Source organism: Rissa tridactyla, chromosome 6, assembly GCF_028500815.1.
Source record: "Rissa tridactyla isolate bRisTri1 chromosome 6, bRisTri1.patW.cur.20221130, whole genome shotgun sequence".
NCBI classification, from domain to species: domain Eukaryota; kingdom Metazoa; phylum Chordata; class Aves; order Charadriiformes; family Laridae; genus Rissa; species Rissa tridactyla.
This window is the reverse complement of record NC_071471.1, coordinates 2351780-2376378: the sequence shown is the minus strand read 5'-3', so window position 1 is coordinate 2376378 and position 24599 is coordinate 2351780. Positions and strand designations below refer to the sequence as shown.

General features: G+C 41.6%; 1 protein-coding gene and 1 long non-coding RNA gene across 7 annotated transcripts in view; one reads left to right on the top strand and one right to left on the bottom strand.

The window, feature by feature from the left end:
* Positions 1-141: 141 nt before the first annotated feature.
* Positions 142-11297, bottom strand: LOC128910988 (uncharacterized). Of its 3 annotated transcripts, XR_008466960.1 has the most exons (5): positions 10798-11296; positions 9365-9520; positions 7380-8964; positions 4943-5091; positions 142-4664 (listed from the first exon to the last, which is right to left on the bottom strand). It is a non-coding gene; the product is annotated as an uncharacterized LOC128910988 (long non-coding RNA). The 3 variants fall into 3 exon arrangements; XR_008466959.1 differs by lacking the exon at positions 142-4664 and having other exon boundaries at positions 4848-5091; positions 7380-8930; positions 10798-11297; XR_008466958.1 differs by lacking the exon at positions 142-4664 and having other exon boundaries at positions 4848-5091; positions 10798-11295.
* A 2010-nt stretch (positions 11298-13307) lies between these two features.
* Positions 13308-24599, top strand: part of FXR1 (FMR1 autosomal homolog 1) — a 35664-nt gene continuing 24372 nt past the window's right edge. For all 4 annotated transcript variants that reach the window (XM_054207474.1, XM_054207476.1, XM_054207473.1 and 1 more), the window contains exons 1-2: positions 13308-13449; positions 23253-23305. In XM_054207474.1, coding sequence (XP_054063449.1) covers positions 13399-13449; positions 23253-23305 — 104 coding nt within the window. In that variant the 5' untranslated portion in view covers positions 13308-13398. The remainder of the gene's footprint in view (positions 13450-23252; positions 23306-24599) is intronic.

Here is a 24599-nt window from a genome sequence, read left to right as displayed (position 1 = left end):
GAAAGTGATTCACCAGCACCTCGATCTGCCTCTGGTGGCCATTCTCTAATGTTAGTGCCTTAGAAGTATCACTAGGAGCAGGGAGATTCTCCAACTAACATTTGATTAGTAAAGAGATCTTTTCTTAATAGAATGTGAAGTTAATGTAGTGAGAAGGAGTTCTGTGCAGGTAATCTAAACCATTCCCCGGTATAGAGGATTATGACGGGATCTTTCATTACAGGTCCATAAAATAAAGGAGGCAGAAGGTCTGGGTACAGAAGCGGAAAAGCTGGAGGTAGGATGGGAACATCTTCTGTGACAATTCCAGCATAACAGCTGCCTCCAAACGACAACGGACTGTAGTGTTTTCACATATGGACGATGAAGTTGGCCTTCTCAAGCTACAGGTTAGATGTACCCTGACTGTATCTCCTTCAGTGCACGTTCCGCTGAACTTCGTAGCCTGGGTTCAGTATTAATGAACATTATGGTTTCTACTTAGTGGATTGTAAGTGCTTTTTAAAAAAGCCTCTCCTCTTGAAGCACACAGGCAGCACTGAGACACCCCAAATCCCAGAAAATTTAGTAGATCTTACACTGATGGAAACATCAAAAATTTTGTTGCTTGTTTAGTAACCAAGTTTGAGCAGTATGTTTTGAACTGAAGAGCTCAAACCTAGGAGAAAAAAAAAATCTCTGCATTTCATACTGAAAGCGACTGTTATCTGTAAATCATGAAGAAGCTGCACCAATAATGTTCTCAGCTGAGCACGCAGGTTCTTAGTTTGGTTTTGCTGATAACTAAAAATTAACGATTCAGCATAAGTCTTAATATAGACGTCTCTCTGTCTGGCACCTGCAAGACTTTCCTCCAGTACTTTCTCTTGATGCTTTAAATGTCAGTATTAGCAATGACTGATTCAGCAACACGTACCTTCAACTTTGGAATAGCGACTTGGCACCTGTGCACAACAGAGCTTCAAAAGGACTCTACCCCTTCCAGCTTACCAAGTCTTCTCTTAACAGGCTACACGTCAAAATCTCAGCAGGCTCCATTACCAGACTATTCAGAAGATGCAGAGTATCAGAGTAATACTGGGTATTTGGTTTATGATACTACGTATATTCTGATAAGGGGATAGGCAGAGATATGGTTTTTTCATAAATAAGTTAACCCTTTCTTTATGTTCCGTCTTACCTACAGTCTTCTAACTGCATTTTACTCCAGCTGTTTTTTCCAGACCCAACCAGATAAGAGTGGGACAGCAATTTTTCCACTTTTTTGTCCTGTCAACAGAATTGTTTACCAAGTTTCATGTAATTCCATGTATACAAATGTATTGAAAGAAGCTGGGTCGATGACACAAGTTGAAATTTTAAAGGCAGAGGTCTTGACTGACTGGAAGTGAAAGCCTAAAATATTATATATGCACAACATGATGAAACACTGGAAACACAAGCTCTAACTACAGTTTCAGCTCTAAGGTTATGGTGTCAGGTCTTGGGTTGTAGGTTTTCCAAAGGCAGTGGTACAAAAGATATATCCTTTGCTTTTCAACTGATTGAATTTTGTGCAGAATCATTGGCAGACAGTGGCATTACATCTACTCTGCAGAGAAGAACACGTAGAAAATCAAGTATGATGTGTAATCTCATTATCAAAGAGAAGCCAAGGCTTTGATGTCAACAGGAGTCCTTCTGTGGACTTTGATACAGAATTAATTTCTGTAATCTTAATTATTTTTCCTCTGTCTTAATATTTTTATCGCACCATGAAATAGTGCTTTCCTAAGAGAGAGCAAACAGTTTGGGGATTTCCTTTTCTTTCTTTTTTCAATTTGTTTTGGTTTTAGTGGGAGTATTTGTTGTTAGTTGAGTTGCTGAGAAAGAGGGAAATGCCTCTGCCCAGAGGGAGACTAGAGGAGGTATTTGTCTTGTAAGAGACGTAGGTGGCATATTGGCCTTATGATGGGTGCATGGGAATGAAGAGCGATAATTCGTTCAAAATCGCCAGTTGTAGTATTTTGATGTATTATGACAATATAAGCTTGTGTGCTAATAACAGAATATAATATGTATATTTATAGGGCAGTATTTAGCCAGATGAGATTTGCTCATGTAAATTCTGCTACCTGTGTTTGAAACCGATGGTGGCTGTTACCGATAGTGGTTCAAAGAAAGGCATGCTGGAGCTTCAGACTTAGGTGGGCTTGTGCTTTTGGAGAACTCTCTCCATGGCTATTTGTTTCCTCCTCACTCTCTCTTGAGGATTCATAGAAAAATATATTTTATCCAAGAACTCTAGTGTGCTTCTAATTTGGGGATATTCATTTCATCTAGTGTGTCCTCGTCACAGGCTCAATTTAATGCGCCATGTTCCTCTGCCACACAGAACAGGGATGAGTGAGGGAGAACCAAAACTTTTCTGCAAACAGACAGAAAGGGTTTATTACACGAAGCTTCAACAGAAAAGCAAGAGTGACAGGATTTCCATACAACTGAAAGATTATCTTCTTTAAATGTGTAACTCATGTTTGCTCTTTATGGGTAGATTGTTAGACTGTACATTCAGCTCTCTTAAGAGGCATTTAGGACTTCAAATACAGTAATAAATTAATTTGCAAGATAGAGACAATAATGAAAGATTCGATTTCAAACCACTGTCGTGAAACTTTTGTGGAATTTTCAAACATTGAAAAGGATAAATGACAGCCTTATATACTTGCCTAAATGAACCCACCAATGAAGTAAAATGCAAGATTGACGGCATTAGGAAGAGAAGCTCATTTTTTTATCTACAGAGATGTGACTCTCAGCAGTGTTATTGCTAGCTTTTTCCGTGTCACTTGGCCACGCCACTTCCCTCAGAGGCCGATCACACAAAGCGGGGGCAGGTTAGAGATCTGGTGTAGGCAGTCCTTGCTTTTTCTCAGATAACTGAGGTTACTCTTGGCAACAAGGGAGTGATGAGTTGACACCCATCATCTAAGAAAGGAAACCATTCGTTTACTCCGAGGCCAGTACAAAGCCACCAGATGGGAAGAGTCTTCTGTCCCTATCTCTCATGCTAGAGCACAGCTCCCCAGCCTCCTGTGACAGCCATTCTATGCCAAGAGCACAGCAGTCTCAAAAAACACTGAAGAGCCATTTACTGGTAAAGCGTAAGAAACATCTGTCAGGGGCTAAAAGTGTTAAAGAAATACTTAACCGTACATTGAGTTGGCAGATTCTTAGGCTCAGATTGCAGGAAAAACATCAGCTGTGAAAGTCCACAAGATTTATCCTAATTTATCAGATTACTTCCTCAGAAACTCTCCTTTTGAACTGCTCTTCAACAGAAGAACAAATGTGTAGACTTCAATGCTTAATAAAGCTAAAAGCTTCTCCCTGGGGTAATTGAAATTTTTCTATCAAAGGCTAGATAGACCTGGTTGCAGCTGCAACAAAGAAGAAACATATAAAGCCAAGTGGAAAGCAGTTAGGCAGCATTGGTGGTGTAGGACCATTGAACATGGTCTTGCTAATTGGAATCTATAGCACAGGACATTCAACTACATGCTGGGCAAATGACCCTGAAAGTTTCAAGTCTATCTAGTATAAAAAAAAGTTCAGATGTAAAAATAATCACACGAATGATGGATTCTGTATCCTTGAATGGGCATAACCAACCAGAGATCTGGGTAACTGGCAAATTTCTTTTTTAAATAAGGCCCTTTGAGTCCCGTATATGCATCTACTTTCACAAGCATTTCAAAACCTGTCTTCTAATAATTTCACACAGAGCTTTCAGAGAAGCAATGTTCAAAAGAATGAAAGTAATGAAACACAGCAAAGTTTTACATTTTTATTTCTGTACTTTGGGAAAATTCCTATTGAAGACAGAAGGCAGTTCAAATTGGAATTGCTTTACTGCCAACAAAAATGTGTGACTCTTGATCTAATGAAAAATTAGAGAGATTGAAAAGCAGAAGTAGACTTAGGAAGGATTTCAGTTACAGCAGGATGCAGCCCTTATTGCATTTGTAGTTCAAACTGTGATCTCTAAGGAGACCTAAATTGCTCCAGACTGTGGAATTTAGGGTATTTGAGACTTTATTTTCTCAGAGGAGCAAGTATGGGTAACTAAGACATCAGACTTTATTGTCATGCATTTAGAAACATATTTTAATTTAAAATAAAATATTATTTAATGATAAAAGTGTTCAATTCTTCAAACGTTTGTCACGTGAATTAAACACTGTTCAAAACGGTTCCATAAAGTGGAACTTGTGAATTTTTTCAAAGTTTCCCGTCCTGCAGACTGATCTGGATAAGCATACTTTCATTTTATACAGCAAAAGTCATTGTATTTGTGATTGTTATTGGTATGCAAGGATTCACTGGGTCAAAATCTAAACTGTTGTTCACACACGCTCTGTAGCTTTGTGAGCACTGAAGTATTTCTGGGAGATGAAACGGCTTCAACAAAAAAAAAAAAAAGAATTACACCTATACTTCACAATATGCTAACGTGTAGGGATGTCAGAACAAGCTACCTTGGGCACAGGAAACTCTTTGCCCACGCTGCTTTGTTGTTCCACCGAGGCCAAGTACCCAGTGACAGGCAGGGGATCTTGGCTTGGGTACAACACCCTGGTACATGTCCCATGCAAATACTCTTCATTCAGAGCTTGGTCCAGGATCTGGACATGACACAACATGGGCTGTGTGGTGCAGACATGCTCACGCAGCCCAGGCAGCAAAAGAACTGTCTTACGGTTTGAAGAACCCGCAACAATTTATCGTCATTTAGACAATTATTCTCTCACCCAATGATGCCTCCCCACCCAGGGAGGGGAACTGGAAAAAACAAGGAAACCCGAGGGTTGAAATATAAACAGGTTTAATAGAATAAGACTAAATAATTAACATTAATAATATTAAGAATCAATATTGATCCCGATACCAATATAAAATATACCAGGATTATACTCAGCCCATTCCATCAGCAGGAAGCTGTGCACTCCCTGCAGGGACAGCCAATGTGGGACACTGCGAGTGCTGTGGCTTTGGGAGGAAGGGAAGGGCTCAGGACTCTGGCGCGGGGCAAGGAGTTCTCAGGACGGCAGCCTGCAAGGGAGGGAGAGAACTCCTCAGCAAACTTTCTAATTTCTATTGAATGTGCCATTCGTGGTATGAAATAATCCTGTTGGCAGCTTGGGGCAAGTGCCTGGGTCTCGCTCCTCCTCATCCCTGCACCTGGCGAGCTCGAAACACTGAGACCTTGAAACCCACATACCAGAACTGGCGTGGGTTACAAAGTACATATTTTCACAAATTCAGACACTAGAGTCTTCAAAAAGTGCAGTTTTTCCAGGCATTAGAAATTAGTCCTGTGTCGCTCAAACCAGGACAGACTGCAATCAAATTCCAGCTCTGGCAGGAAGTCGGCAAGAAACAGGATTTCCCAAATACCAGTGAACGTTATGTTACATCTGAATTAGACTTATGGGTTTACGTAGTTGGTGCCTTCCACCACCTCCTCTTCCATTCTTTCTTAGTGAGAAAAAGCACGTGAATGTCAAAGGTGGCAATCACGTATTTTCATGTAGTCCCTAGAATGGTTCTCTCATGCCTTTCATTTATCATCCACTTTCTCTATCTTCCTCTCTTACCACGTCTTTTTCAGTCATCAAACTTTTCTTTCTTCAACAAAGCCTAAATTTTGAACCTTTCTTTCTTCTGCTGTTCTTGCCTTTTCTCTTTTTATCATTCGTCTTCTCCTTGTTCCTTGCATATTTCATCCGTTTGCGTTAATCCTCCTCGGCCCCTCCTTTTGATGGCTCTAATATATTTGGTTTCTGACAATTAGCCACTTCTTCCCCACTGTCTAGAGCTGTTATTAGCATTACTGATTAGATCAAAAGGATGGTCAGTTTTGTTGTGTTTACCAGAACTGTCTACTTTATCACCAAAGTAGCTTCGTGAGCTCTCTTTTTCATCTCAACGGATAGGCAATGTGGGAAAATACTATGCTATTAATAAAACGGTATTTTTAGAAAGATGGAAAAAAAGAAAAAGGCAAGAGTCCAGATTTTATCCCACCCTCTTCAATGGTATTTGTGATACAACAGGAACACATGTACAAGAAGAAGGTCATGTCAGTTGAGAGAGCGATCACAAAAGCCACACAAAACATATTTTAACTTCTTGGTAACTCTTTTCACTGAAATACTCTCTGTTCCATACTGCCTCGTTGTATCTAACAGAAGAGCAGGGTTTGAGGTAACGTGTATTTATGTGGTATCAATTACTAGCTATGTCTTGATACACCAAAATGTGCATGATTAATCCCTTATTTTGAGTATTAGTATTTAATTTCTTAAAGTCAGTGCCTATGACTAAAGTAATAGAAAAGGTTCCCCTGATTTTTTGAGGGAGTTGAATACGATCCATTTTGGGAGAACAATTGGTGTTGAGATCCTGACATTGACATATATTAACATTCTTAGCACTTCATCTGTGAAATGTTTATCTTTGCCCCTAGGGTACTGAGACTCTATTTATCTGCTGTTTCTTTATATATATAAAAATGATATATACAACAAATATACGTAATTTTTATATATATATATATATGAAAATCAATCTGTTACTCTACAGGTGGGAATTTTTCAGAGAAACCTGAAAATATGTGTATACAGAATGTTTTAAATTATTGTTCTGCCAACAAATTAGCAGAAAACTTTCTCCTCAACTCCTTCCTTTCTTGAAGAGCACAGATTAAGCCAACTATTTAAAGTCATTCTTATGTCCCTACCATTCAGATACCCAATAAAATACCTGCCCAAGTCTTTTGCTGTATTGGGCCTTCAAAAAGTAAAGCGTGGCAAGACAGAAAGCTGCTTTTGGGACTCTCGACAGCAGAGTACCTTGAGCTGACAAGCAATCTTGTCTTGAAATTAATTATTTTGTGCTTTAGATTACATCAGGTAATCCTATAGGAACAGAAATAAGCTTTTCACTTTTCTTTTTGCTTAGAGTTTCCCACAGATGCATTGCTAACTTCTTCCTACCTGTGAGTTCCCTCCTCGCTCTTCCATACTGCATTCCTTCACTGGGATTGGTGTGTGACCCTCTGCTACTCCAGGCACACCTTTGTTTAAGTGCTGATGATTTGGGTTTTGGTGTCCTGTGGCACTAAGTTCCTATACCTCAGATCATTTATTTATGATAGCAACTTGCCCACTGTCCACTGCCTCTTGCAAATCTTGCTCAGGACTCAATTGCCTTTTTTTTTAGAGTAGGCCCTGACTTTAAGAAATTAAATACTCATACTCAGAACCAGGAATTAAACGTGCACATTTTGTTGTTTGCAAGAAGCAGCTAGGAACTCATATCACATAAATCTACATTACCCGAAACGCTGCTCTGGTCCAGTCCAACACTGGAAATGCAGATATCTCTTTCCAGGACACTGACACCAGAAGTTGGCCCAGGTGTCAAGTCAAGACAAAGGTGGTCTAGATTTGTCTGAGGATCAAACAAGGGCCAAAATTAGATCAGCAACAGAGAAAAAAATAATATTTTCTTTCCTGATTTCCACTGAAAGCATTCAGAAGACAGAAATGATTCATTTGGATTTGTGGGGTAACAACAGTGATAGGAAGGATATAACTCTTAACACTTGGAGATAAGAACTTCTAGGCTTGGATGTCTGAAGCTAATGCTGTGACAGGCCTGTCCACACCATTACGTCACCGTGCCGTCACTCCGCCGCACAGGTCTCTCTCTGCTGCTCAGTGCATTGCACTTCCCGGCTTGGAACAAAGTCAAGCACAAGCCGGGTTCTTTTTGATCGGCTGCATCCACACTGGCATTCAAAAGAGGCAGATGTAAAGTGCTAATGAAAATAACCAAACCAAGCCAACCCATGAAAAGCTGTATCGCGAAAGGATGAGCTTCAGACCATTGCATAAAGTCCATTAAACTGCAGTGTTCTTCATTTAAGTTCATTAAAATTTCAGTGAAATGATTTTGCAGTTTCTTTGCATTGTGCCAGAACGAACACTGCGCTTACAGCAAGCATTGTCTGCCACTTTGCTTTGCTCTTAGAACGACATCAAACTTTGAGTTTTATTTTGCTTACTTTCCTGTGCTGTTACTGACAAAACCAGGAAGGCCAGCCAAGCAACAGCAAGCCAGAAGTTCATCCACTGTGAAAAAACAAGCTTTATATGTTGTCATTCGGTGTGAAATTACTTTCACATAGTAGTCTGTTGCCTGGATGTATATTTTTCTTCTGCTGAGCATGCACATTATCTTGTGGACTTTGAACAAATGAAACCTGAATCGTATTACTCATCATTACTTCAGCATAAATACAGACGGTAGTCAAAACCAATTTTCCTTTAATATTGATTCTTAACGTCTTCCTTATGTAATTTAATTAGCTCAGTGGCTTTTTCTTTTTTAGACTGCAGTAACAGGAAGTAGAATATAATAGTAAACACCTACTGCATTCTGTGGATTATTAACAATTTTTATGCTTCTAAACATTGGAGGATTTTAACCCTTTTACTGTGGAACATTTTAAGTTCATTGTGTCTAGACCCAGAGAGATTAACGTGAGTGCTATCAGCTGTAATATACAAAAACTAAAATAGCTCCAAAGATTTCCCTTTCAAGGTAGGTGTAAATAACTACAAAAGTTAATTTACAATAATAGGAACACTTATGATTTCTTCTTTCTCTGATTTCCATACCAGGCAGAGGGTTTTAAACTGCGCTGCACAAAAGTATTTTCACATACACTCACTTAGCAACACCTTTTGTGGATCCTATTTTCAGAAGCGGTGTCTGCTTACAGCACTCGCAGATGTATCCGGGTATGGCACAGGCAGCCCAGCGAACCTCCAGACAAATATTCATTCATTTGTAAAGGTCAGGAGTGCATTTGTAAAAGGATGCTGAAAATTGGGAGAGATTCTTCTTCAGCTTGACCTTCAAATAGTGCAAATAATCACAATGAAGGACAAAATAAAACATAAGCTTTTCTTTAGGAGATTTCTTTCTGTTTTTACAACAAACCACTGGCCCTTTACCCAGTGGCAGCCCAACAGCACGGTCTGGATCCAGACCATATGCCTTAATACCAATTTTGTGACACGGAATATTAGATGCCCCACTCTACTTGCACAAGTCTATTGGATTTTACATGTCTCACATGTCCCGCTTCCTTCTGCTACCCAAGTAGAATACGTGGAACAAAAACCCCATACACATAAATGAGTAAACCCTCCCCACCGGGAAGCATGTAATTTTTCAAAAGAACTTCTCCAGGACTTTTTCTGAGTTGTAATGTTTTGTTGTTCGGTAAGACATGAGGCCAATCTGATCTTACCTTGTGATATCCTTCAAATATTCATCTGTGTTGCTCGTCTCCACTGAGGATTGGGGATGTGCGGTAATTTACAGAGGGTCTAAGTGCCGCCAGTCGCCCAAGCCGCTGCTAAGGGTCGAAGTCTCTGCGTGGATGTCTCTCATAGGTATCAGCCTTCTGCCAAAATTTCAGAATGAGCAACTGAACCAAAAAGGTTTTTACCCACTTAAAGGCGAAGATAGATTAATATTTTATCATTATTTTATTTTTTTATGGCACAAGTTGCTAAGTGTTAGCATTTCCGTCCACTGAATGGAATGTAAGACCCAGGTTATTACACTCTGCATTTGTAAGTAAAGGCACCAAGTCTGAATTTAGTTGACTTTGACTTTTGCGTAATTATTTTTTACCAAATGTGCTAAGAAAAGTATGCGTCTGGGAACATGTTCTGGAAAACACTGGAATACCCCTCGTTTTGGTATCAGTAAAGGCATCTAAAGTTAATTGGCAGAGAAGTAACTGATTAGTTTAAAACTACAAAAAATTTTCAAAAGTAAACAGCCTACTAGTAGTTTAAGAGGGCTATCAATTTCTGCATCTTTTCATAACTAAATATAATCTTAGTTAAAAAAAGATCACTACTCTGAGGAGTTAGGTTGTTGATTTCATAGTTGTGTCACTCTTGCCTGACTCCCTGAAAATGGCTAAAATTTGTCAGGTTTGGGGCAAGATGAACTTTTAAGAGAGTCTTTAACAGAAGGTCCCAGAATGACAGTTCCATTCTGACCTTCAGTTACACAGATGATAAGATTTCCATGAATTCTTTTTTTGTATGAACCAGAGAATACCCAATCTTGATTTTAAAATTGCTGGTGATAGGAATCTAAAGAGGCCTTTATAATTTTTCCCTCCTACCTGGCTACTTGCAGATTGTGACCAAAAATCATTCTTTCAAAATATTAAAACTCTGCTATGATACTGTGAGTTACGTTTTCAATCCTTTCTTTTTTTTTTTTTTTTTCCATTCCTATATTTTAGGCAATGGCATTTGGAAGGATAAGAGTGGGGATTTGTTGTTTATTTGTTGGAATTTGATGGAATCAATACTTTCAAAGTCTCCTATCTTGAAAGTATGGTTTATATTCCTCATGATATATCACCATCATAAATGTTTTTTCCATCCTAAAAGTAGGCAGGCTTTATTAACTTTCATTATTTCATTTTGAATGCCTCTTCAGAAACTTTCTTAACCTCCCACTTTAACTCTAATTTCCAGACTAAATTTATTAATGGTCAGCCTATACCTATTTGGGAGTCTTTTTGCTAGTCTTGTTTTCTGCCTTTTATAGCCTTAGTCTCTCATTGATTGTCACCCCCTCTGTGTGCCTTGATATATTTGAAGACAACAATCCTAACCCTTCAGCGTTTAATCCTTCACCCTTGATTTTGCTCACTTGCAAACCCTTTTTCTGCTTTCCAGCCAGGCACCCCAAGGCTACAGAATCCCGGTATTTCTTGCTTACTGTCCTTTTGGCATCGTCACACTTGCTTTTCCTCCTGCGCTGCAAACCGAAAAGTAAAAAATAATCACTTTATGTAGTCTTGTGAAAAAAAGTTGTAACCAGCTACTATCAGAGGAACAGTCTTGAGTTCCCGAAGCGGGGTAAAGATCATCCCTTTTCTTATTTCAGTAAATACTTGAAGTAATTTAATTTAGTAGTTCTAATTTACATTAAGTGAAAGCCAAACTTAGAACAGATTCAGCCTTGCCAGTCTGGCTGATGTGCTGCAAACTATTATGGCCCACACCCTAATAACAACAACCCTCTTCTACCCCCGTTTTCCCATAGGTATAGCAATCCGCCCCAATATTAATCTCTAAACAACCCTGGCACTTTAACTGTCATGTGCGCACTTCCAGAAAAACAAATTTTATCAAGCAAATTCAGACGCAGATTGGCTCAAGCCAATTCTCGTTATCATTATTGACCAGAATCGTCCCCCGTTTTGTAAATGTGGACACCCAGGCACCTTACACAGTTCTGAAGTATTTTTTGTTTTTATCTGTGTCCTCTTTTGCTTATGCATAGCTTGGTTTTGCCTTTTTAAACCCTGAACACCCTTTTTTAGCAGTTGACATCGAGAGTTTGTGTCTTGGAAGCCGAATAAATGAACCTCAGGGTGTTCAGTCTTGGGGCAATGAAACCTTCTGACGTAGAATTTTTGTAGCACAACTGTTTACTTCATTTTATCAGGTTTCATACTTTATCCTGGAAAGCCCTGAGTGCCCCCTGCCAATAGGAAAGGGGGCACCTACCATTTTGCATGAAGGGCTCTCTTACCCCTGCGTGGCTTAGGCACCATTGACAGAAGAAATTGTGGGTCATTTCTGAAGATTTAAACAATATTTATAGTAAAAGGTACCCTCCAACATTCCTGTGGAATAAATATGATGCAAGAATAAGAATATTCATGCACACAGCATGGGAAAAGAAGAGATCACATAATTGCATTTTTTTTCTAAACACTACCTCATAGTCAAACAAAGACATGAGTTATTCAGTGGAAAAAACATGGTGTTCTCTGGAACAACCAGAGCCTATTGGGTTTTTTTTCCCAATTAATTTGTGTCTCATTTCCCTTCATGCTTCACCACAATGACTCAAGGCATTACAGTCCACAGCGCCTGGAACTCCAGCTCCCCTTATGATCTTCAGTTCTTTCTCAACAGGACCCTCCCAGCCCATCCCCAGCCCCTCAAATTACTCCCTGCACAAGACAAATGTGCATAAATGGCCAAGGCATGGTGCGCTGGCCATCTGGCACGCGTGAGGCCAGCCAGCAGCAGGCGGGCCGAGCTGCTGGGGATGGTCCCCCTCGCTCCTTCAGCTGTGGCACGTTTGAGCCGCCTTAACCCAGCGGCCGGCTTTTGCTAAACTTTCAGGCCTCTGTCACCTGAAATCCACACTCCTCTGACAGGTAAAACAGGCCAAAAAAGCTACGGTGGGAGATTAACATGGAGAAACTAAAAATGGCAACATTTGATGGGTAAGATACCATCACGTGCTCCTGTTCCATTTGGGGCCCGACATCTAACACGAAAGATCAGCAGAAAGGACATTTGAAAGTATGGTTGATATTTAAAGCTATTGCAAAAAAATATATGTGTTTGGCAAAGATACAGGCCTTTCATCAAGCTCTGCATGACTAAGCTTACGTGAGCATTGAGCTCATAGGAAAATTCAGCTCTGATTGTGTTGTGAGGGCCACCGAATAGCACAGTCATTATTTTTTCTCTGCACCAGCACACGGAGGAAGGACGGACGCAGCCTGCAACCGGGCACCTCCCCACTCCACGCCGGGGCCCCGAGACGCCTCCCCCGCGCCCGGAACGGTTGCGGGCGGGGGTGGCCACTCGGTGTGGGGCGCAGCGCGGACGCGAGGGCGCTCCCCGCCCCCAGGGCCAGGCCGGGGCCCCGGGAGGGACAAAGGCAGCCGAGCCAAGGGTGCACCGGCTCCATCTTGATTGCACCGGGCGGGCAGCCAGGCCGCCTGAGGCGGCTCGGGAGCGGAAAGTGTCCCCTAAGGCCCGGCCTTTTGAATCGTTATCCAATTAATAAATTAAAAAAACGACAACAACAAACAAAACACCGCATTTTCCCTGCAGCGCTGACTGCGGCCTTCATTACCCCGGGGCGGCCGCTCCCGCAGGGCCGGGGCGGCCGGACCACCTGCGCCTCAAGGCGGGCGCCGCGCGCCCCCCTCAGCCCCGCGCCGGGCCGCTCCCACTCCCGCGCGCCGCAGCGGGGGAGGATGGTGGAGGCCGCTACCCTTCCCGCAGGGAACGCCCCGCTCCGCCGCCGCGGCCCCCCCCCTCCCCGCGCCCGCGGCGTGGGCAGACCCACCGCGCGCGGCAGTGCGAGGCGAGGCGAGGCGGGGCGGGGCGGGGCAGCGGCGGCGCGGGCGGCGGGGGAAGGGGAGGGGGGACCCGGCAGCGCTCCCCCCCGTGGTGACAGTTTCTAGAAGCACGTCCCGGCGTCCTTTGCGCTCTCAACATGGAGGAGCTGACGGTGGAAGTGCGCGGCTCTAACGGGGCCTTCTACAAGGTACCGGCGCAGGGAGGGGGCGGCGGGGGGGCAGTTTCCGCAGCTGGTGGCGGCGGCGGCGGCGGTGGTGTGTGTGGGGGGGTAGGCCCTGCACCGGGCCGCGGAGGAGGGGGCGGTGAGGGGGGAAGGTGTCTGGGTGTGGTGGCGGCGGGGGCGGGGGGGGGGGGGCTGCGGCGGGCTGGGGGGTGCGTGAGGGGAGGCGGCCCGGGGGGGCGGCGGGCATGCAGCGGGGCGGCGGTGGCCGCGGAAGGCGGTGAGGAGGCGGGCGGAGGAGGGCTCCTCTCCAGCGAGGTCGGTGTGAGGGAGAGAGCGAGCGCCGGGAAGGCCGGGGAGAGCGGATGCGCAGCGCAGGGTTTGCCTGGGCTTCGTTTGGGAAGTGGGGGGGAGGAAATAGGCCTGATGGGGGGGGGGGGGGGGGGGCTATTCTGGAAGAAGTAGGGGCTTTGGGTGGGATGTGGTGAACTCAGCCGAAAATAATAATTTTAAAATGTTTAAAATAATTCTTTAAGCATTTCGAGTTTATTTATGTCATCAGAAAGCTTTCTTCACCATCACCCTCCCAGGAATGTCAGGATGTTACAGGATCAATGCAAAATACTCTCAGCTGTTGCCCGTCAGTCATTTTCCCTTAAGCCTGGCTTCAGATGTTTAAGAATCCCAGCTCTTTTTATGGCAAGAGCCTTCTGTCTTCCTTTCCAGGAGGGCTGATTCCGGCCGGTATTGTGAGCACGCAGCATAGCTCTGTTCTGGGGGCATTTAATCTCAGGACTCTCTTCAGCTATTGTGCCTGACCGTACACACAGTCTGGTATTGCACATGCCACATGCGATATTACACTGGGGGGGTGGGGGGGTGTCCTTTCTTTTTTTTTTCCCCCCGTGAATTTCCTGTGTGCAGCTGTGGATTTGGCTTGGAAGTCATGTGGTAATTGTACAGTATGTAAAGGCAGTTGGTGTTTAAAGGATTGTAACCAGCTGACTTCAGGAATTAGTTTTTTTCAACTGGCTGTCTATTAAAAGAGACAAATAGGAGATACTCTATGAGGAAAGAATTTGATGGGGTAAGTTATATGCCCTTGCTGTGTAAACCTCTTAAATTTTTACCAAAATTGGTGGATAATAAATTTTGTAAATCAGCCACACTTTTAGTTGTACTTGAAATACCACAACATAAACCCACATCAGAATCGTTTGCATTTAGAACCAGATACTCCTAAATAGAACTGATTATTTATTTTTTTCCTGTCTTTTTCCCTGCCCATGAGGAAGCCCAGAATCTAGAGACGCTCCTCCTAGCTTTCCATTTTCTGCCTTGTGATCTTGGACAACTTCATGGATTAGTTGTTTCTTCTGCCTAAGAGGAATGTGAGACTAATGGGAGTATTGGGAGGTGGACTGAATTCTTGGACTGAAGGGATCTGTGTACACAGAATTTATTATAATGAGCCTGATTTAAAATATGCAATGATGACATCTCCGTAGTCAGTGAGAATTGTCAAGCTTGTGAACAGTTGCTAACAAAAGCAGAAGTTTTACTTAAAAATGGAATTATTGGCTTTCAGACCAATGAAATGGGGATTAAATCCAGTGACGGCATCTTCGTAGTAGATGAAGTCAGATTAGAGTGAGTGGACCCATAGAGACCAAAGCTCCAACTGAGAATAATCCACTGTTAATGTGGAGGGGGAAAAACATGGCAGAACCTTCCCAAAATGCAAAACTGAGTAAACGAAACTGAAACACAATTCCAAAAGATTATTCTTGTGAGCCATATGCAGTGAAATGTGTGTGTCAGTGACTCCATTTTGTGAATCTTACTGTTGAGGTAGGCAGAGGTTAGGCATGCATTTTGGAACTACATAATACTACTAGTAACTTTCCTTTAAAGTTTTTAAAGTAAAGGAGGGAGGTGTGTCAGTCTTCATTAAAAAGTATCCTATTTTGGATGCTGATAATAGCACTCGTAAGATAATGAGAATAGGCTCATCTTGTCTAAGCCTCGTGTCACTGTATAGAAGGTGGCAAAAAATTTTCTGAAGAGAAAAGCAGAATTTGTAAGATGGGATGAAATTTGAGGTTTCAAGTCTCTGAACTCGGACTCATTAGCGCAGCGTACCTCCCAGTAAAGATGAGACGGATCCTGCTATACCAGCAGAGTTAAAAACCAAAATAATTATGTAAACAATTACATGACAGAATTATTTTTAATGAGTTGTTAATATCATCTGCAACTTAGTTGTAGTAGAACAAACGTAGTAATTAAATCTGGTGGAGCATTATAATGTTTTTTTTAGTAGTTATTAGAGATACGACCATGGTAAATGATACTCTGTAGGTTCTTTTGCTCCTCTAATAGTTGTTCTTCATGTTAGTAAAATTCAATTTGAACAGGGAATTCTTTGTATGTGTATTTATGTGTACACAATGGTTGCTATAAATTAGTAAGGAAAATGATGTTCTTTATTAAAATACATGAAAAGTTAAAATGTTTTTTATGATGCATAAATCAATGGACAGTAACTGTGGTTATGGTAGACAAGGTAATTTTTCACGCTCTGTCATTTACAAAAATACTATGATCTAAATTTAACCTTTTATTTATAAACCTCCATACTAATTTATGCCTTTTTTTTTTTCTTTAAATAAGCAATGAAATCTGCAGAACAGGACAGGATTTATCTTGTAATTTATCCCAGGTTCTCAACCAGGATACAGCAGAGCCAGTGTTCAGCCACTCCCTGCAGCGGAGGAGACTTTGCATATATCATAATATTGAGCACCCATTGTCTTTAGAGAACAGATGGCACTGGTGGGGCTCAAAGTGGTCACGGTCTTCTGAAAAACGATGAGGCTTGTGTTGTGGAACAGGGAGGAGAGTGGACAGGGTTGATGAACCCTACTAGTTAAGGGTTTGCATGTATTAGGGGTGTGGTGAGGACTTCCTGAGAGCAGAGCAGTTGATGCTTTCTAGGTGAGCGCTAGATTGCGGGTTGGTTTTTACCTTTGGGATGTTAGAGTAGACTTTCATGTGAAATGGCCAAAAATGTTTGGATTTCTTCGGGCTCTAAGGGAGAGAATGAAAGTTGAATACTCCTAGACTCATCTTGGCCCGAGTGCAGTGTTTTCAGGATGCTGAGTGTCATTAAGATCACTAAGTAATTCACAGAATCACAGGTGTTTGAGGCTGGGGGAGGTCATCTGGTCCACATCCCTGCTCAAGCAGGGCCACCTAGAGCCAGTTAGTTGCCCAGGACCATGTCCAGATGGCTTTTGAATATCTCTGAGGATGAAGACTCCACAACCACCCTGGGCAACCTTGTGCCTGTGCTCAGTCACCCTCACATTAAAAAGAAGAGTTTCCTGATGTTCATACAGAAACTCCTGTGTTTCAGTTCCTGCCCGTTGCCCCTGTTGAAGGGTGTCTGTGCAGCTCTTGGCAAGAACAAGACGAAAGCTTCCGTCTTATCCAGTATCTTCCTCGCCCTGCATACTTGCACTTGTATGCAAACTAGAGCCCTGGTCCTGCATGTTGTTCATGAGTTCAGATGTCAGCGTACATGAAATAGGTTGGGCCTTACAGTAAAATGAGACCAAGGTACATGAATTGAACTCCAGATAACTGCTTCTACCTGAATCTTTCAGTGGCATCTGAATAACTGAAAGATCCATTGCGTTATTTGTGGCAGGGACTTACATGTGCTGAAAAATCAACTGGTGTGTCGCATGCCCTTGCGCTCTTTGTGTTCTAGAGTAATAGCTGTTTAGATTATGCAAAGGCATGAAGTGGATAACAACGTGAATTAGGATGAAACTCAGCCTTTAATTTACAGGTTCAAAAGTGCTTCCTTCTTGGTCTGTTTCTCTTTCAAGAGGTGCAGCTGTTGTGGCAGCAGGACTGACCAAAGCACTGGTAGCAGGAGTTGGGGTGGGCCTCAAGGTAGAGAGTAGCCAAAATATTAGTAAGGGAAAAAATTACGAAGTACACAACATTCCTCCATGTGTACAGTGTGAAAGCATGATGAGCAATTCTGAGTGAGAAAAAGTTTATGCATCAATAAAAAAATATAATGACTTTTTAATTTTTCTTAGATTTTTTTAATTAGTGGCTTTGAAAACAACTCCATGAGTTCTTCTGAATGGTCGTTAGCTTGGCAGTTATTAAAATAGGAAACTCACTAAGCATATAGCTTACACAGCTGTTTGTACCCAATTACCACACCAGGAAACATGGTAACTGGAGTGACTTCTTTTCTTTAAGGATCTCAAGTGTCTTATAGTGGTCAGCATGTATTTATTACATCTGGTCCGAATGGGTGGGAAATTTCAGATGTTTTGAAGTTATTACCGATCTCTTGAAAGTTGTGTAGGCTGGTGCAAGAAGTATCTGTAGTTGTTACTGCTGTTGACAGCCATTTGCTGACCCCTTTAGGCTGATAGAAGGGAGATGGCCACGGGCAGTGGTTATTGACTGCTCTTGTACATAATCGGTGGAAGGTGTCTTTTCAGACGTGTCGCCCTTTGGGAGTATGCGAATGAAGAAAGCAGTAGTGTGACTCATTTGGGCTTTCACGAACAAGCCTAAACCAGGGGATTCAGTGCTGAAGTTCTCGTATAACTGTCATAAGGACCCTTGAATTTACATATGATAATTATGATTGTGAATGGAAATAAGCAGTAATGTCATAGATTAAACTGTGGTTGCTATAATAGTTCAGGATTTTTCTTACCTGATGCCTGCTTGTAACATTTGTGGCAAGCTACATCTGCTTTCTTTTATCGCTTGCTTGTATAAGCAGTTGATCACTTCTAATGAAAATAATACTTTATGGAGTTCAGTCTATTTCATCCAGCGATTTGATTATTTGTAAGTTTCCTGTGTTTGCTTTGGATTTTTTTTTTTTTTTTTCTTGGAGGGTCAGCATTGGGTGCATCCCTTAGTAATAATTCAGTCTTTCATGTATTTGTTACATGAAGCAGTTGTATCTGAATGTTAGTTAAAAATACTAACGGTTCTTGCTTCTGAAAGGAGTGAAAGGATTGGTAATTGGATATAGGCTTCTCGACCTTTATATCGCTGATTCAGAATCAGTCCTGGTACCAGATGCCGAAGCGTTTACTGTTTGAAATTTGCTCACTGGTGAGTAAGGTGATATTAGTATAGTTCTTAGTGCGCAGGTATGTGTGACGCAAAAGCCAGCACAGTGGGTATCCCTGGAAAGAAAGTTTGGAGCTGAACTAACTGCACCTCATTTTTAGATTGGACTGTCCTGCTTGGGGGTCAGATAAAGTTAAGAAAGTAGAATGAAGAGGGAACTTGGATTACATCTGAGTTACACAGATTTTGTGACTTTGCCTGGAGCTGGATTTAAGAAAAATAAAAATGTGTGTATATATACAGAGACATACAGTTCACTGTAAGGGCACTTCAGTAAGTCTTGATCCGTTTATGTTATCAGCAGATCCTAATCCTAAATCCATGAGCAAAACCCAGGTAAAAGGGAAAGAGAGTGTGTGTGTTGTGAGATGAAGAAGTCTCAACTGTAGGGATTTTGGTGGCAAATGATCCGTTCGTAATTTCCTGTCCCTTTGTTCACACTTAACACAGTGTGGCCCTGTGTTAGATTTGCGGGATCTCTGATCCCAAACCTAGGCAAGAGCCCTAGCAGTATTACCCCACGATTTACAGGTGCTAGCGCTGGGAGCCTGGCTTCGGCCAAGTGAGTGGCAGAGACAGGTCTGTCCCCAAGTGCCTGGGGAGCCAGCAGGACATTAATAGCTGTAGTACAGTATAGGCTGCTGCCTGCCTCCTGAGCAGGGCATACATGGGCTTACAGAGATCCAGCTCATGGCGTAAACTGAGTGACTGACACTGATATCTGCGCACTCCACATTAGAGGGCTGGCGAGATGAAGTCACATCAATTTTTCTTTCCTTCCTGCCCTCTGCAGTTTTGTATGTGGTGTAGAACACACGCAAACGTGAAGGGTAAGCTTACTTGCGGATAACACAATTCATCAGTGTGTGGTTTTGATGCCAGTATTTTTATCAGTGATGCGTTTGGTGGTCTGTTGTTAGCTCTGCCTCATCAGCTGTGTTTGGAATGGGGATACATGGAATGATGTGTAAGGAACATAGAGCATTCCAAACTTAAATATTGGCATTGTCTATCTTGGGCAACACTGCTAAATTAAATATCAATAATGGAGTACCTTGTTCATCTGAGCAGAAGTTAAGATGATGCGTCATTACTTAATTTAGTAGAAAATGTCTTTGATACAGTATCAGACATGACTAGTGCAAGCTTAGAGTACAAATCTATTTATATAGGTTACCTCACCGATAAAGAACTCCTTCAAAAATCCTAGTTGAAAACCAGGATTATTTACTTTTCTGTTTTCTGTTCATCACGCCCTTTCTGAAGAAATCCTTGTGAATTTATAGGATTTGATATAACTTTTAATGTAAAAAAAAAAAATAATCTGCATTGTATTGCAAAATGAGTTGTCAGAGGTTTTTTGTAAATCCTTTTTTTTAAAAAAAAAAAAAAACCAAAAATGTTTAGGCTTTCTTTAAAAATTACACCGAATCTCATCCTGACACGTATGAAAACTGTTTCTCTGTTTTTATCTTGGAGTTGTAAGTGACAGCTGATAATGTTTGTAGTAAAGGTCAGGGTTGTAGGTAGGAAAGTGGTTTGCAGGAGTTTTTACTTTCAGCAAATATTTTAATGCTACTTTTGGCATGTTTCTTGTCAGTAATGGAATAATTTCTTATAAAACTATTTAAAACCTATATTGAATTCTGATCATTTCTAGTTGTGTTACAAGTGAAGCATACAGTCTGTAATACCTCATAGACTGCTGTGCATCAGTTACTGTAAATGTGATTTCTTCCCCACAGCTGTGGAGAAATTGATAATAGTCGGAAGAATTATATTTGGGATTTTTGACTATTACGTTAGTCCTCCACTATTAGTCTTGTGTTTGTACAGCTAGACTCTGGTCAGACTTCTTTCAGGCCTCATGACAATATAATTATTTAAATAATTATGTAATTGTATTTAGTGCTTTACGTATGTCCATTTGTGACCTGGAGTGCATACCTGATAAATGTTATATTTGATTTTTAATGTTTCCCTTATCTAAATACTGTGGAGTGAAAGAGTTTGAGAATGCCAACTGAAAATGCTGTTCAGATAATCCTGAGCAAGTTCCTGCATCCATGTCTGCGAGCCATGAGTCTGCATTATGTTCTCTGTATAGGAGGAGCAGTGTGCGTGCTTTGGACTGAAAGACTTCCTTGTGTGGGGGAGTTCCCGAAACCCACACGGTGCTGTAAAATGTACAGGTTCTGGGTCAGAACTTGTACTTTCGATTTTATTAAAAAGTGTTCAATGTTTCTGTTTCTGCAGCTGAGGTTTGTGCAGTGTCAGCTGTTAGTCTGCTGCTAGTCATATCTCTGCATTATTGTTCCACTTCAGCTTTCCCTTTCTTCAGCTGGACGTTAGCTTGAAAATCGGTTGTGAATATTGAACCTGTCTGTACTGTTACACGGAAAGCCAGACTTCACCTAATAATGGACTAATTGTGTGAGACCCCGGGAAGTCAATGCTGTTGGGATTCCTTTTTTCCACTTCTTTTGTCTTATTAATGAAACCTGCAGCTAGTCAGTGGACTCAGGATTTTCGAAGCTCTGCAGAGCGTTATGTTCTGAATGTTTTCCAGGTGTTTTATGGTACCTGATTTTGAATCTCTCTTGATTCTGAAGTTCCGTTTTTTAACAAAGGAAAGATAACTGAATTCAGAACTGCAGAATAAATTTTTAGCTACTGTAGCCTGAACTAAGGAATGAAATACATATTCTCCCCTGCCTTGTTGAGTACTGTGAGAGCACGTAATAACATAAATAAGAGGTAAGGTTCAGCCATGAAATAAAGCAGCATAATGAGGCTAAGACTTAATACTGAATCATAGACTCCTGGAATGCAGATGAATGGCTGTCTGTAGTAGGGAGTTGAGTCTCTGTCTGTAAGTACTGCTTTCTGTTGGTAGGTTTTCATTTGGCAGAATGTTGAACTGCAGGAACTCAGTGCGAAGTGCTGTGACTTGGGTGTTTTGTCCCTGGATAGAGTTTGAATGAACCATAGTAGAACGACTTTTATTTCCTGTAGTTTATGCTGTGGTAATTCCTCTCCATGTTGGGACATGTTTAAAGGGGACATTGGTAGCACAAATATAGTAAAATTTCTGCTTTACCTTTGTTGTTAGCTAACACATACTTCAGGCAGTAAAATTTTGTGTGCTCTTTCTAGTTTTAAACAGACATAACTTCAGTATTCCTGTCCAGAAACTTCCTCAAAACTGAAAGTGCCTGATTACAGGAGTATTTTCTTGCCAACCGTTCAGTCAAAGAAAGAGATTTGCCTTCCCTTCCTTGTGGTGGCAGGACAGCCTTTGGAAGGATTTATTTTATTAGGAACACACTAGGTGGTTCAGTGAGGAGATTTCTGTCATTTCTGGTGATCTGCTTTGTTCAGGATTATCAGTATGCTTTCTGCTAGAACCAGTCTTCTGTGTTGCTGGCACATGGTTTTGAGTGAAGGTCAGGGGGCAGAAAAGCAGGTTTTGAGCCAATGCCTTCCCAGCATCACCTGAGTACAAGTTCAGGTAAAAGGAGATTTGATTATGTAGGCCCTTTGCGACCAGTGGTCAGTATGGGCTCCTTTGCTGACCGTCGTTACGTTGAGGGATCTCCTGTGTCAAAATTCATCTGTGCCTGAGCTGACACATAATACCTCTGTGGGCTGGTTGCTCGCAGTTGATACGTTCTTGGACCTCCTCCGCTGGCACTTTCTTAAGTGGATATAATCCATTCAGCAGATTTCCTGGAACTTCTCTTAACATAGCTATGCAACTCTCTTACTCCCTTAAAACTGCAGGTTCCTCCTTGACCTCCTCTGCTTGGGCAAATACCAGGCTATAGCAAAAGCAGGAGCAGAGTGAAAGAGCTTTCTTGTGCCTTTATCTGCGTTTTTTGCAACAAGCCTGCCTGCCTTAACCGAGAGATGTAACTCAGTTTCTGCATGGATACTTGAGTACAACTGTATCTATCAGGTTTTTGACATATACAGTGCCCCCTAAAGCCTTTCGTTTTTCAAAAGAAAGAAAGGGAAATGGGATTTCCCCTCAGTTGTTCCTGGTATCATCATAGTGTGACACAAAACCCCATGAAATGTCGAATTCTCTTTGTTTTCCTGTGAGGTGCTATAGACGTTTGGCCTCATGCAGTCCGCAGTTTGCTATGTGGCAGCCTGTGGCAACCTGTATTGCCAAATTTTATCCAAACTTGGTGTCATACTGTTCTGAAGGACAGTTGTTTGGGATTCAGTTTTGGGTTGAGAAGAACACCTCTGAAGCAAACAGTGCCACATGCAGCTATTTGACCTTGTATCGTGAGTTGTACTGGTTGCCCTGGGGCTGAATCTCTCTCATTTTATTCCTGTAAAACAGTTGCGCACACCTGTAGATAAAATAATAAACTCTGATAGCGAGTTTTTGGTTGTAAACGTGCTGGTCTGATTTGAGCAGTCATTTGAAACAATCCCTGTGCATTGTATTTCTTAGAATGAAACTGAGAGTATCACCAACCTCATGCAAACGGTGGGATCATGTCTTGGAACTTTCCTAAATTGGAACCATAGTATTAGTGGTGGTCTGGTGTTCAGCTTCGTTTCAGACTGTTTTGAAATTGCTGCCTTGTTTTGATTTCACATGCATTCTTATGCAAAAACATTTTTTGTTTTAGGGATTTATCAAAGATGTTCATGAGGACTCCCTCACAGTTGTATTTGAAAACAAGTAAGTATTTTATTAAAAAAATAATCATTTGAGTATTAGATTACTATTTCGGTTTTGTGCTTTTGGTGTTGATTTTTGTTTGGTTTGACATTAAGAGGAAGTAGATTTCATTAGAAAGGTGTAGTTCTATAAGGCTCACTCTTCTGTTCACAGTCTCCATGAACTACCTTCTTCAATCGCTCGTCAGCTACACAGTCCTTTACGATTTTGGTGTCTTTAGGAATGCACATAGATGTGACAGCCAAATTTAATTAATAATCGGTGTCAGAGTCCTGATACTCTTACACTAAAGCAGAAAAAGATGGAAAATACCAAAGTACTTCCATTAAATAAGCAGCTCTCTATATGTCTATTCCGAGGAATGCTGATCGGTGTTCTCAACCAGATAGAAATAGAAGTATCCTGATGGTGATTTTGTAGTGGAAAAGAGTGCAAATTTGTAAGTAAATCTGGAGAAAAAAATATCCACGAGGCCCTCGTCATTTAGTGTATAAACACAGCAGCACTAGTAGGGACTTGTAGTGGCAAGTCAAAGGTAATCCATGGGATGGTAAAGTACAAATGAATACCTGTTGTTCAGCGTTCAGACTGATAACACCCTGGATTACCTGGGAGATTCCAGGGCTAATTTAAAATATTCTGGGAGCTGCAGACTCTTTCCTGTTTCCCTTCCAGTTGCTAGGAGGAGATCCTAAAAATGTGTCAGCTTTTGATGTGAAAATTGTTACTAAACTCTGCCAACACCAACCTGTAGATTAGTCTGTGAGCCTTTCTTCAAGAAAGATTGCTGGGTGATAGTAGGGAGTGTGCAAGTGTGTGTTTATAAACAGCATTTTATAACCCTGAATATACAGTCCTAGGGTATTTATGTGTGTGTACGTTTATGTGTGTGCACATATACATGTGTATAAAAATAAATCCTAGGGGGTGGAAAGAAGTAATCCTAGGGTTTACCCTGCAAAGTTCAGTCCTTGTTTCTTTCTAACCTGTGTTTTCTAGCCCTTCTTTTATGAAAAATAGTTAGAAGACGAGGTAGTAACTATAATTTGTACTGACACTTACTGAGGTGGTTGTGGAAGTTGTTACTATCTTCTAGGTTTTCATGGCCCCACCCCAAAACCCAACAAACAAAAAAAACAAATTGGGTCCTTCATGCTATCCGTGGTCTGAGGAGATCTGACAAATCTTCAGTTTCATATTCCACATCAATATTACTTTTCTTAAGGTAGGAGGCTCTTTGCCTTCAAAGCATAAACTTCCACGTCAGAAACCAAGTGAGCTCAAGGAAGTGCCT